We start from the raw sequence: 13859 nt of genomic DNA on the forward strand, positions 1-13859 counted from the left end.
AGGATGAATTCAATTTCAGCAACACTAGTCTCCTTTGCATGCTGACTTATCTCACCATTCGGACTCATCTCTGTCTCAGTATAGGTAGTTCTATTATCAATGAGGTCTGTACGCAATTGTGTATTGCCTTTGAGGGTGTGGACATAGCTAAAGAATGCCTTGCGAGTGCCCTTGGCCTGGGAGGCCAAATTAACTTCAAATTTGGCTTTGGTAAACTTTTTGTCCGAGTTTAGTTTGAGTGCTTTTACATTCTGGATGTTACACCTCCTAATTTTTGTCATGATTTTCTTCCTTCTATTATACAGCCTATTGATGTTGCGATTCCACCAGGGTATTTTTTGTTAGTTCTGTACTTATTCCTGGTGAATACAGTTAATAACAGTTCTGCATAGGCAGCAGTGTTCTCAGGATATATGGGGGCTTGAAATTTTGACAGGTTATCACTTGAGTAGGAATTTACTCTTAAAGTACTTCCTGAATATTCCAGGGTTAGCTGAGGTTCCAGCTTTTATTTTTACTTCAAAGGAGACCATTTTGTCGTCTGACCTTATCAGAGAAGGCATTACACAGGGCGTGTGCAGTACACTCCCATATTAGTGAGGACCAGATCCAGTATGGTTGCACCCCTTGTCTGTGTATTCACAATTTAGTCCAGGAAGTTTGTTTACGAAATCCAGAAGTCAGTGTACCTGTGCGTTTAGTGTCTTGTATGATTCCCAGTTAATAGTAGGGTAATTAGTCACCCATGTGTATGGTATTGGGTTATTGAGGAGTATTTCCAATAAGTTTAAATACAAGGTACAGGTTTACTGAGTCATAAAGGGGGGACCTATACGTTGTAAGGAAGTGGTATTGTATTTTGCCCATGGTGATTTGAACATGGAGAAGCTCAAGTGCATTATCACACCTCCACCTTTAAGTCCATGGCTGTGTAGTAGCTGGTCTGAATGTGTGGAAGGCGTTATAGCCTTGCATTGCTGGGGTGCTCTCAGAGACTTTGAACCATGTGTTTATGAAAGTTGGCAAAGGTAATGGCACAATTATAACGAAAAAAATGCTGATAGTGTGCTGTGAGCAAGTGATGCTGACAGTTACTGAAGTGCTTAAGTGTGCTGCTGAAAGCCTTTATAAAAGCTTTGATATATGCCTTTTTAGCATTTATTACCAAATGGGGATATTGATATATCGACTGCCTAGGATTTTTTTGTATGTAGCTAAACCTAGATTGTTTTTGTATAAAAAAAAAAATTCACAAGCATATTTATAATCTACCATTTTCACCAATAATAGTGGCACGTGTTTCAAAAATGGAATCAGCAGCAGTGTTCCTTATCCTTATCCAAGTATTTTGCTATCCATTTTTTTTTTTGTGCATCAAGTATTCCTAGCATAGGTTCATAGGTGAATACTAGGGTAGTGGCACAAGAGCCTCACAAGCTTAGCCGATAATACCCAAGATAGGACAATATCATATCTTAATTCCCCAGACATGGGATGAGGGTAGCATCAGGGTAGTGGTTCTTAGGGTGTTGGAGCCCCAAGTCATTTTACAGACTGCCTCTGTACATAAGGGACATGGGTAGTAACCCAGGAGTAAATTTATGGTTCCCTATCCATTCACCCAAATTTTTTTTGAAGAGAGTAAGGGACTGTCTTTGTTTTACGAAGATGGGAAGCTTATTCAATAGACGAGGTAGCATTTGGGATATGGATCTGTCTCTCCAGCAAGTTCTGTTAGTCACAGATAAGGTTCAGGTATATGGAATGTGTAACCCTTGTAAAAGTTTTCTTGTGAATATGTAACATTTTCATTGGGGCTGGATCAGGGAATGCCTTCTAGGTCCTGCATAAGTCCCCTCTCAAACAGTGAGACAGTAAAGGGATAGGGCCTTTAGTCGGTCTGCATAAGATATGTGTTTTATGCTGGGACCACTCCAATTGTGTAAGTGCATGGTTAGGTACATGCAGAAGGGAGCATTGTACTCTGTTATAGGCCTAATGGCACTATGACTTCCTTATAAGTAAAAGTGTGGGGCCAATATCAAAGCTGAGCCACACACAAGGATTTCCTCACTATCGTAGCTACCTGGTGGTGAAAGTTTAGGTTACTATCTCCGTGTTCCTAGGTCCCTCACCACTGGGTCTACTTTTATGGATGTGCTACCAATATTCTAATTTGCAGGGACGTCTGATTTACTGAAGGGTATGATTATCCATTTTTTAGCATTTAGTCTCAGGCCATGGTTTTGGCACCAGTCATTTGTCATTTTTATGTCCATTTGTAAGATGTCAAATTCATTTGGGGGTTCCGTAATTGCTCCCAGCTTGCAGTCAGTGAACTTGGTGAACCAGAGGCCCCCAACACTAGCCTTCACTTCACAGAAGTACGTACCAAACAGGAAGGGTCCCAACATTGAGCCCTGTGGGACACAGGTTTCTTATCATAGGATGTTAACTAGGTTATTGGCCTTGAGGCCCTTAAAAGCCAAGAATTCAGCCAATATTCTGACAAGTCCGCACCCAATGCTCCTGTCCAGCAGAGAGACAGGTGGAATCCCAGGAGTGTATCTTCTGTTTCCCATCCCGTCATCCAGGTTGTTCTTAAAAAGGGTTTATGAGGTACTGTGACGTGAAGAGGGAATCTATTCCACAGAAGGGGGAGTCTCTGGGACACGCATCTGTCCAGCCAACAAGTCCTATTTGATGTCACAGGCCAGACTGAGGTCGCGCGTGTGGGTTACTTGAGTGGCGCTAGACATGTGAATATGCAGCAGTCCTATCAAGGCGGGATATGAGATTGCTTTGTATGCCAGACAGAGGTCACTTCTGAGGAGTCTGTATGAGACTGTGTAGGGTAGATGTTAAGTAGAGGGACAGGCCTTTTAGCTGATCTGTGTAGTGTAGATGTTTGAGGTCCTGGATCCTCCTGGTGAGGAACCTCTGTGGTCTGTCCAGCTGCTGCATGTGCTTTGTGAGGTACATGCCGAAAGGGACATTTTACTCAATAATGGGTCTTATAAGGGAAGAATACAGGGATGTTATGACCTCCTTGTCCCTGGATGAGATATCCTTACTAATGAGGTGGGCCAAGTAGAAAGCTTTCCATAAAACGAAGGCAATATGGTGGTCAAAAGTCAGTTTGCTATCAACCTGGGTGCCCAAGTCCCTCACAACTGATTGTGTGCTTAGGACCTTGTTATAATGTGATAATCTGAGGGGACATCACTTTCCCCAAAGGGATGATGATGCATTTTTTGGCATTCAGTTTGAGGCCATGTTTCTGGCACCAGTCATTTGTTTGGGTGTGACTCTCTTGGAGGATGTCCACTTCACTAGGGTAACTGGTAACCTCCCCTTGATGAAACCAAACTATGTAGGATCGAATGTTTGGAGGTTGCCAGTGTCCTTGTTAATTAGGTCCATGATCCGTTCCATAGCCTTGCAGATCAGGCTACTTAAGCTGATGGGTCTATAATTTCTCTGGATCAGTGGATGGACCACTTTTGTGCAAAGGGATGATGGTGGCTGTCTTTCACTTGGCTGAGATGAAGCCGGTACTCAGGGTCTATAGTTCCCTGTGTCAGATGATGGAACCATCCTTGTGCAGAATGATAATTGTCCCAGTCCTCCATTCCTCTAGGACAAAGCCTGTCCATAGTTTGTGGTTAGAGGGTTTCTAGTGGCCCTGATAGATTCTATTTTAAGCTATTTATGAGGCCTCCTGGAATGTTATCTGGACTCATGGAGGCTGTTTGGCTTTACTGAGTGCAGTAAGGACCCGTTCCCTTGTAATGACCAGTAGGGGGATGGTTGCGGATATTTGTTTAGGTGATATAGGAGATGATCTGAGGGGGAGAAGTTTGAAATGAACTTGTCGGCCAACAGGTTTACTACAGTTTCAGGCTGGGTGTAAGTGTTGCCATTTATGATTAACTCTGTACATTGCTGAGCATTTCCTGGGAGGTTACAATAATTAAAAGTCTTATGGTTATCTTTCACCTGGGAGGCTAGCTTTGCCTCAGTTTGCTTTGGCAGTACTACCCAGCTCTCGAATTTAAGACTGGTTGAATGTCTTTTTGTACTGTTTTGTCTGCTCTTCCTTGGCTTTTGAGAGGACTTTTTTCCTTTTATTGAATAGCCTGTTTATGCTAGAGGTCCACCAGGGTGGTTTATTTTTGCCAGTAATCATAGATTTGACTTGGAAAGGTACTGCTTCCTCTATGCAGCTACGAATATGGTTGTAAGCTCACAGTACACCTCCATGTCATCTGGGTTTGGTGGAGCTTGGAAGTTTAATAAGTGTCACTTAGTTTGAGATAATTGGCCTTCACAAAGTTCTTAACAGGTTTGGAGTTTGATGGGGTCCTAGGATAGTTTTAATACTAAAGGAGATAATTTTGTGGTCAGATCTTACCAGGGAGGAGTTAATACATGGGAGGAAGCAGCATCTCCCCATTTTCATGTGGATTAGGTTTAGGATATTTGTACCTCCTAATTGAAGAGCTAACTAGTTGCTCCAGGGTGTTTGCATTGATAAAGTCAAAAACATCTGAGCAAGTGAATTAAAGGTCATAGAAGTCTCTCAGTTTATGGAGAGGGTGGTTGAAGTCACCCATAAGTATGGTGTTAGGATGAATGTTAAGAGATTCCAGTAGGTTAGGTAGAAGGTGTGGTTTTCCAAACTCATGTTCGGGGATCTGTAGCTATCTAGGGGGTTGCACCTATGGTTAGTTGGGCATAGAGCAGCTCGAGCAAGTCAAGTTGTTGGGCCAGTCTAGCAGTGTACTTGTCCTTTATGAACACTGAGACACCACCTCCCTTTGTTTTATCCTAAGATGAGGGGTATCAAAATGTATGAAAAGCTTTATAGTCTTTGATAGCTTGGGAGTTTTCCATGGTTCTGAACCATGGTTCCACGAATGCATGTGTCTGCATTCTCCAGGGCAAGGAGTGCTTCCAGGGTGTGCATTTTTTTATTTAGTTTTTTTTTTTTTTTTTAATTTACATTGAGCAGTAGTCTTAAGTGATTTTTGTTATGTTGGAGGATTTAACAACTTGGCACGGCCTAAAAAAGTCACTATGGGGACAGTATCTGGAAGCCAAGTGGTGACAAGTGCAAGCCATTTCTTGCAAAGCATTGTGGTTTCTTGATCACATCTCCCCAGGCTGACAGATACTGCATCTCCTTGTGACATCAGAAACTAATCCTGTTGTTGAAGTCAATCATTTTTTGCTGGTACTGTGGCATCATTGGTGAAGGTAGGATGCTACTCGAGGCTAGATTCATACCCGTATTTTTTTTGCATAAGTTGAGACATGTAGATTGGTAGGAATTGAAATTTATTTTTGCTACTGTAGATGGCTTGTTGTGCTATATCTTAATAGAAGAGGAGCATAGATGATGTGAGACTACTTTCTAAGACAGTGGCTACAAGCACTAAGGATATCTAATTTGCATAATGTTGATCGTGTCAAACAATTTATTTACAGTTGGAAAATTTATTTTTCATCAAGTAAAGGGGTGGCTTTGGGGACTGCCATTGGTTGGTCTGTGCTAACTTGGTATTGGCAGAATGGGAAAAATCTTGTTTATACAAAATACCAGAGTTTGACAAAATATATATTTTTTTCTCATTTCATTGATTACCTCTTCATCTGGGGGTTTAAAACAAGAATTTAGTCATTTTGTTCATGAGCTGAAGTACTCTTTTTGAAGTTTACATTTAGCACGGTGTCCAAAGGTAAAGCCTACCTATCTGTGCTGATTTAAAGGATAATTTGGACAAAAATCACTTCAGTTCTATAATTTCAAGGAATGGCTTGTCAGCTCTTAATTGTACTTTGATAGGTAGCTGTCCATTTTTTTTCAAAAAGAATGTGGGCAAGGGTTAGTTTAAGGCTGTTGAGATTAATGTGAGGTGTTTCAGAGTTTATACCACTGAATTTGTGGAGACTGTGTATGAGCAAGTTGGGAAATACAAAGCAATATTAAAAGAAAACAATATCATAGGCATTGTCTGACATGATAGAGATAGAGGTATCTATATTTTGATAATATTACCACAAACAGGAAAGTGGTTGTGGGGAGCAGTGCATTAACAAAGGTGTTGGGGGGGGGCAATCCCCAAGTGTATATAAAAAAAAATGAGGGTGCATATTTTAAAAAGTTGTTGGAAAAATAGTTTGATAAAAGCTTGAGTGTAAATAAATGAGGTAAAATTTCCTGTGAGTGTTGTAAGCTGTGTAAATACATTTACACCTCATCTTATTTTGAGATGACAGTTTCAACAAAAACTTTTTAATGTTTTTTTTACATGTGCTGCTGAGGGTATTGTATATTTGTCTAATTCTTCCCTGTGTGTGCATGTGTGTGTGAATTAAGTTTAACTACTTTGCTATAGCTACTGAGCATTAACATGAAACAAATTTAAAATACATTATGGTGGTTATTCATTTTTGACACACATCTGAAGATGATGCAGTCAAAATTGTAGCTGTAATTGGGATTCTGAGGATATCTGATTAAAATGACTGAACCTCCCTAGTTGATAAAGTCTGTAGTCTGTCTTTGCAGGACTAGTGTATATTTATGTAAAACAAATTGGAAAACTTTGCTGTGGTCATTTTTATTACAGACATGTAATATTTACATAGTCAATACAGTGGCTGTCATTGGTGACTACAGATGGTGGATTATAATGAAAGCAGTTTGAGTGGCCTTTAATGTCTGAAGTGTTCTGAAATTTTTTGTCATTGGGATTAATGCATTTTACCAGCATACATCACCAAACTACCACAATTCAAGCCATGGTTAGATCACGAAATTCAAAACTTTTTTGACATTAACCAATCAAATGATATATGTTTGACAATTCTCTAGGATACACTAAAAGCTTATTTGGTAAAATTCTAGCTTGGTTTAAAAATAAGACTAAAGAATGGGAATTGGAACTTCATAATATCCAAAATAAGCTTGTAATTATCAATAAAGATAATTCACAACATCCAAAAACAAAAAAAGAAAACAATTACAGACTTAAATAACAAATACAATGAAATATTAACTCATAAAACAAATTTGGCATTAGAAAAACTAAAAATCAACTCACTCAAATGTCGCCCAAACATCTACATAATCTTTCAATGAGAGTTAAAAGACAAGCCTCAGATAACAATATTACAAAAATCATTCAAAAAGGTAGAAATAATAAAATGGTATCAGACATTAGTGATATTCTTGAAGCCTTTAAATATCATTACTCTGACCACCAACTCAATAATCCAGCACAATTTCAACATATAGATGTAGATAAAAGTTTACTTAAAATAAATAAAATTCCAGATAAACTAAAATCTGAGATCTTAAAACAAATTTATCTTAAAGAAGTAGTTGATAAAATTAAAGAAAGCAAAAATAATAAAGCCCCTGGGATAGATGGAATTATAATGGAACTATACAAGTTTTCCTCCCTCAGCCATTTCAATTTTCCATAAAACCTTGAATGTAATTCAAACTGATAATTTAATTCCTCCCTTTTGGAAATCTTCTTTAATCACTCCCATATTAAAAGAAAATAAAGATCCAAAACAATGTAGTTCCTATAGACCAATTTCTTTGCTAAAAAATAACTACAAGATATTTGTATCCATTCTTGAAAATAGAATTAAAAAAATCCTTAACACATATTATAAATTCTGATCAGTCTGGTTTTATTTACAATAGGCACACTTGTGATAACATTTTAAGAATACTGTCCCTTATCGACATTTTAAATAGAGACAGTCGAGAAGCTCTTCTAATAGCTCTCGATATTGAAAAAGCTTTTGATACACTGAAATGGGATTATCTCCTCAAAGCTTTAGAAATCTTTGATTTTCCATCTCATTTCATTACTTTGATAAAAAATCTACATAAAAATAATCTTGTGTATGTAAAACTAGGCCCTTTTACCTCAGAACCCATTAAAATACTCAAAGGTACAAAGCAAGGCTGTCCTTTGTCACCCATTTTATTTGCTCTTGCAATAGAATTATTTGCTATTACATTATGCCACAACACAAAAATTAAAGGTATAGACATTTATGATCAATTTAACTCCAAAAGTATGCTCTTTGCGGACAATATACTTTTAACTGAGTGTCTCACAAGAATCTGAGTTAGATCTACAGACTAAAAGGTTCTCTGATAGCTCAGGTTTACGTACAAGTGAATCAAAATCTAATTATATGCATTTAAATAAAAACAAAATTCTTTCATAACTCCAGTTCATTTAATAGGAAAACAGGTCTCTTCTATAAATTACCTAGGAATTATTATAGGTGACAATATTAATAACACTCTATCTACAAATTATAAAAAAAATCTTAAATACCATAAAACTACTCACTGACAAATGGAATAAATTATTTCTCAAGTTTGAAGATAGACTTCAATTAATAAAGATGGTATTATTACCAAAAATAAACTATATAGCTCAAGCCATTCCAATGCTACCTAATAAAAAATTATTACAAGACATAAATACAATTATTTTAAAATTTCTCTGGTTCCCTAAATGAAACAGGATAGCCTATGCTCATCATATTAGACCCTGGGAAATGGGAGGAATTAATTTTCCAGATTTAGAGACATATATTAAGGCTTCTATATTCAAAATAGTTTTCAATTGGATAAACCCAAACATTTCATCAGCTTGGAAATCCCTTCATATTTCTATTATTTAAATGAGAATAAACTCTCAAAAAATACTCTCAAATGATCAAATACATTCTGGAAAATATTATGTCTTAATTTACAATTTAACATTTCAAAACCCACCAACCTAGTCTTCATAAACTACATTTATAACTCAGATATTTCATAAACTCAAACTTAGACATTAAATTATGGTGGGAACTCTTAATTCCTTTCAAAATAACTAAAAACTTTCCCAACAGATTACATGAAAACATTATAAATAATTGGGAACTAAATAAATTTACCTGTTGGCAAGATTGTATTAGGAACTCATCAGTCTTAAACATACAACAAATAGACACTTTTAATATTCCAAATTCAGATTGGCTTATACTTCAAAGCATTTTATTTCATGCTCAAGAGCTATACAGAATAATAAATAATTCCTCCTTTAGTTCTGAACCAAAATTAATTTCCATTATCCAATAAATAATTTATAATAATCATGATTGGTCTAATTTAACATCAATGCTCTATAAAAAAACTTAATTTACAAAGTTAATCCAAAATAAAACTTCTGGAACTTTATTACTAAAGGTCATCAGATTAACCTTTCCTCTGAAAACCAAATTAATTTATTGTATTCTATTAAATTAACTTCCAATCTACAAGCTTGGAAGATTTTTTCATGGAAATTCTTGCACAGGGCATTTTACACCCCCAATAGGATAGCTAAAATGGACTCTTCTAAACAATTGTCTTGTTGGAGGTGTTCTTAGAATTGTAATGCTGATTGGATTCATATATTTTTTGAATGTATCAAAATTAAAAAATTCTGGGAGGAGATTGGAAATTTCCTCCAAGCTATTTTTTCAGATTCCTTCATACTAACTAAATCCATGATTTTTCTGAATGTAACTGAAACAAATGTTATGAGCAAAAAGAGTTTGTATCTACTATTGACTATACTAGCAACTGCTAGAAAATGTATTACAAGAAAATGGAAAACTTCATCTGAACCCAACTTTCAAGAATTTGACTCTACTAGAAGAAACAATACATATGGAAACAAAGGTAAAAGAAACGAGAATCTTCCCTAATAAATGGATCAACAATCCTTGGAAGAAAGTTTTTTCTCTCATCAAAACTTTAAAGATCTCCACATCTTCTTAGTACTTGGAGAAATTACACTGATATTTTTGTTATGTGTAACTACCTCTCTCTAACCGAAGATATTCTCATTTTTTTTCATACAGGCCATATGTACATATTGTATATAGTTTGTCGTTTGTTTCATTTGTATTCTAGTAGAAATTATGTTTTGTCTTTTCTTTAAATCAATAAAATATTTGGAAAAAAAGGATTAATACATTTTGTTTCAATGCTTAATGGAAAACTGCAAAACTAATTTAAAATGCACACTAACAAATGTATTAAAGAAATATAAAACAATCTGGTAAATCCAAAATAACACATTTATGTATGGTCCTAAATACGTGTACAGGAAACCCATGGTTTGAAAACAGCCCGGGGTCCAGGGTACACAACCTGCCACTGACTTGTACCACTAGTCTCAAGGATCAGTGTTAGGAGCACTTTTGCATTCTCCATAATTCAAGCTAGTTATAATGTCCTCCCACAACAGAAGAAAGAAAATATTGATTATAACAGTTTTAGAAAAATCACTGAAGAAATAAATGACTTGATTACAAATATCACTGCTTTTATGAACCTGTGTAATTACATATCACCCAATCATACAAGGTCAAATTCAGTCTTGAATAAATTCATCAGTTGGCCTTCTAAAAGTTGTATTAATATGCCTTGGTTGTAATACATTGCACAACTTTTAAATATTGTAAATTAATGACTCTCCACAGTAATTTGTATTCACAAATGCCACTGGTTTGAAAGCTGCAGTTCTGTTCTTGCCTCAGCTTTAAGCATGTCATCTCTCTAATACTATCTTACATTTTCTGATTTTTTTCAGCAAAATATTTACATCTCTAGCTTATTAATTTATAATTACTCATTGCCCCTTTTATCATTATAACTTGTGTCAGATTGTGGCTGTGAAATGTCTGTAACCAGCCCACTCTCCAGGCTAATGAATGTAAAATAAAACTAAATAGGTCACATAACTTACATTTTGGGATTTGTATGGCACTGATTTTAGTGGTGAACTGCACTGGACAAAGCCCAGTGAATATGACTGTATGGTTTTTGACTGATTTGCAACCCTGCTGTACCTCTGTAGTAGAATTTTTATACAGACACAAGGCCATTCTACCAGCAGAAACACTTTCCTAAAACATTTGTTTCTGTTTATTTCTGTTGCCAAAGTTGAAATCTAAACTTCTGAGTGTACCTTTTGACAATGGATACCCAAACTATGACACCAGCCTGACTAGGTGTCTGTGACACTGGGGCAGAGTATGGTGCTGAGGATTTGACAGTACAAGGGAATACAGAGACAGATACTTAAGGGTCAGTTCCTTTACTCAATCTCAGACTACTGAGAGGTAACCATTGCTTAGCATTTCCATGCTAGGAATGACCAGAGTTCTTTCACTTAATATACATGGCAAAACAAACACCCATTCAGGAGATCTAAACCTGCACTATCACATCATCAGCACCAGATGGCATACCGATACATTCCTGTAATAGGTTGCTCTTGTCCATCAGGGTTGTACAATGGGTTGACTGCAGCGGCTGTCCCCTCATTTGTGTAAGCGAGTACTTCAATAATAACCTTAAACCAGTCTGGATGAATGGATGGATGATTAATTTTCATTTATGTAACAAAATCCTTATTTTGTATTTGATTTTCCATATAGAGGAATCCTGCTTTGAAAAGATGTATAGAGGAAAAGATGAGGGATCGCTTTTGGAAGAAACTCTTACTGAATGGAAGACAAACACTAGTTCCACTGTTAAACATCTTACGTACTCAAGCCCAGCACTTAAAAAACGACACAGCCTGACTAATTCTGCTAGGAGAGAAGCAGAGGTAAGGCACATGTGTAAATTATTACCATACTTGAATGTGCAGCTTGCCCTTTTTATTCCTTTTTACTTCAGTAAAGTTCATTATGCATTAACAGTAGCTAAACTATTTATTCTGGATATAAGCATTTCTAACTGTGCGGAATATGAAAAGAACCATCTCTGTATCCATCTCTTGTAGGCAGATGGAATTTGTGATTACTATGGTAATGGCCTTGTGGAAAAGATGATGTATACAAAAGTATCATACTCAAGGCAGAGCTGTATATGACAACAAGGCTAGAGTTTTGTGATCAGAGAAGCTTAGGATGGGTGAATGCCATGTAGATGTCTGTGTGTTTTGTTGTGTGGTTAGGTGAATATCTCTCTATGGAGTTCTTTAGAAAGTTGTGTGTGTGCACGTGTGTATTTACTACACATACAAGCGAATGATGAAAGGGTTACAGAAAAAGGAAAAACTCAACCAAGCTAGAGTCTTCATTGTGTAGTACCTTAACCCTCCTGTATTGGAGGCCCATGGGATATATACAAATGACAATACCTCCAACTCCAAACCACAACTGGAACCACTGAAAAAACCTTCACAGCAACTGGTACAATCCAAAGAGCTTTATTGTACCACACACCGGTTGAGCGCTTTCTTCCCTATTGAAGGGACTTCATCAGAACAGTTTCAGTTTTACAACCCAGCCCTTTTATGTAAAGAAGCACCCAATTAACCAGTTAATTATACTAAACACTTGCATAATAAAAACTACAGAGACATAAAAACAAGATGCATATAGCAATTGTGTATACAACAGTTCAAAACATTACATGGCAATTACATATCAAATAAATTAACGTTCACTATAAAAACTTTAAAAATATTCACGCAAATGTCTAAAACTAATTGTTACCCTAAAATATTTTTTAACTTCAAAAGACATGCAATATTCACATTTTCATTAATACCAGGTGTCTGGCATTCAGCCTTAACTGCCACCTTAACTCGCATATATCTAAATGTACATCCAGTATTCTACCCTGAGGGTCCTTAACCAACTGTTGCAGTGCAGAAAACTTAAAAATGTGGTCTTTATTCTCAGATATATGCCTACTTAAGACGTTAGTCATTTTGTTGTTTCTTATATCCAATAAATGTTCCTTAAACCAGTCCTTAAATCGTCTACAGGTTTTGCCCACATAAAAAGCAGGGCATGACTGGCATCTAGCCACATATACCACATTCTTACTACAACAGTTAAAGTGCCCTGCAATGTGTATATACAATCCATTTAGCCTCAAATACTCTGGGGTCTCTCCTATATTCATACAATTCCCCATTCCACATTTAAAATTCCCCCGTTTTCTGCTAGAAATAACCACTCCATTTCCTTTTGATTCTAACAAATTTTTGAATGATCTGTCCCTCCTAAAGACAATCACAGGAGCAGATACTACTTTTTGCGCAATACGTTGATCATATGACAAAATCTTCCAATTACGCCTGAGTATTTCAACAATTCCATTTGCATCCAAATTGTAGGTGGTAATAAAACTAAGCTTCCTATCGGGCTCCTCCTTTCTGACCTGATAGGCTACCTGACCTCTACCATTATTCCGATCAGGCCTGCCCAAAATGGGTTGCTAAATGCCATCCGCTCTCTTTTTAATCACCTCTTTGGCCACCACTGCCACTAAACCACTAGGATATCCCCTCTTCAAAAATATTTCTGATATAAACTTCACTTCTTCCCTAAATGTGGCATCTTCACTTACCATTCTAGCAGCGCTCACGAGCTGCCCCTTAATAATGGACTTTTTTTCTACATAAGGATGCCAACTATCTAAATTCAAATATGAATTGGAAAAATGTTTACGATAGATGCCAGAGGCCATTTTTGCAAATTATGTGATGTCATTCTGGGAGCAAGAATGTCAACAAGAGTGGATTCAGAGAGTATATTATGTGTTACACTCATTTTTTGGATGACCTATTTCTTGTATGGAAAGGTAGTATAGGGTTACTACAAACTTTTTTGACTATATTAATGCCAATGTGGAATTTTTAAAGTTTACCTATGATTATAGTGTGGAAGGTACAACATATCTTGATGTGGGCTTAAAGATTGATAAGGAAACTGCAAAACTTACCTCTGGCATCTATTGTAAATATCTATTCTATAGTGTT

At 36.5% G+C, this 13859-nt stretch overlaps 1 protein-coding gene across 1 annotated transcript in view; it reads left to right on the forward strand.

Annotated features, from left to right (window-relative positions):
- LOC122797766 (protein brambleberry-like) overlaps positions 1 to 13859 on the forward strand; it is a 439351-nt gene that overhangs the window by 368821 nt on the left and 56671 nt on the right. Inside the window, exon 9 of the mRNA XM_044066288.1 lies at positions 11518 to 11690. Within this exon, the coding sequence (XP_043922223.1) occupies positions 11518 to 11690 (173 nt within the window). The remainder of the gene's footprint in view (positions 1 to 11517; positions 11691 to 13859) is intronic.

Source organism: Protopterus annectens, chromosome 3.part1 (genome assembly GCF_019279795.1).
Source record: "Protopterus annectens isolate FY-2018-M chromosome 3.part1, PAN1.0, whole genome shotgun sequence".
Classification (NCBI taxonomy): Eukaryota; Metazoa; Chordata; order Ceratodontiformes; family Protopteridae; genus Protopterus; species Protopterus annectens.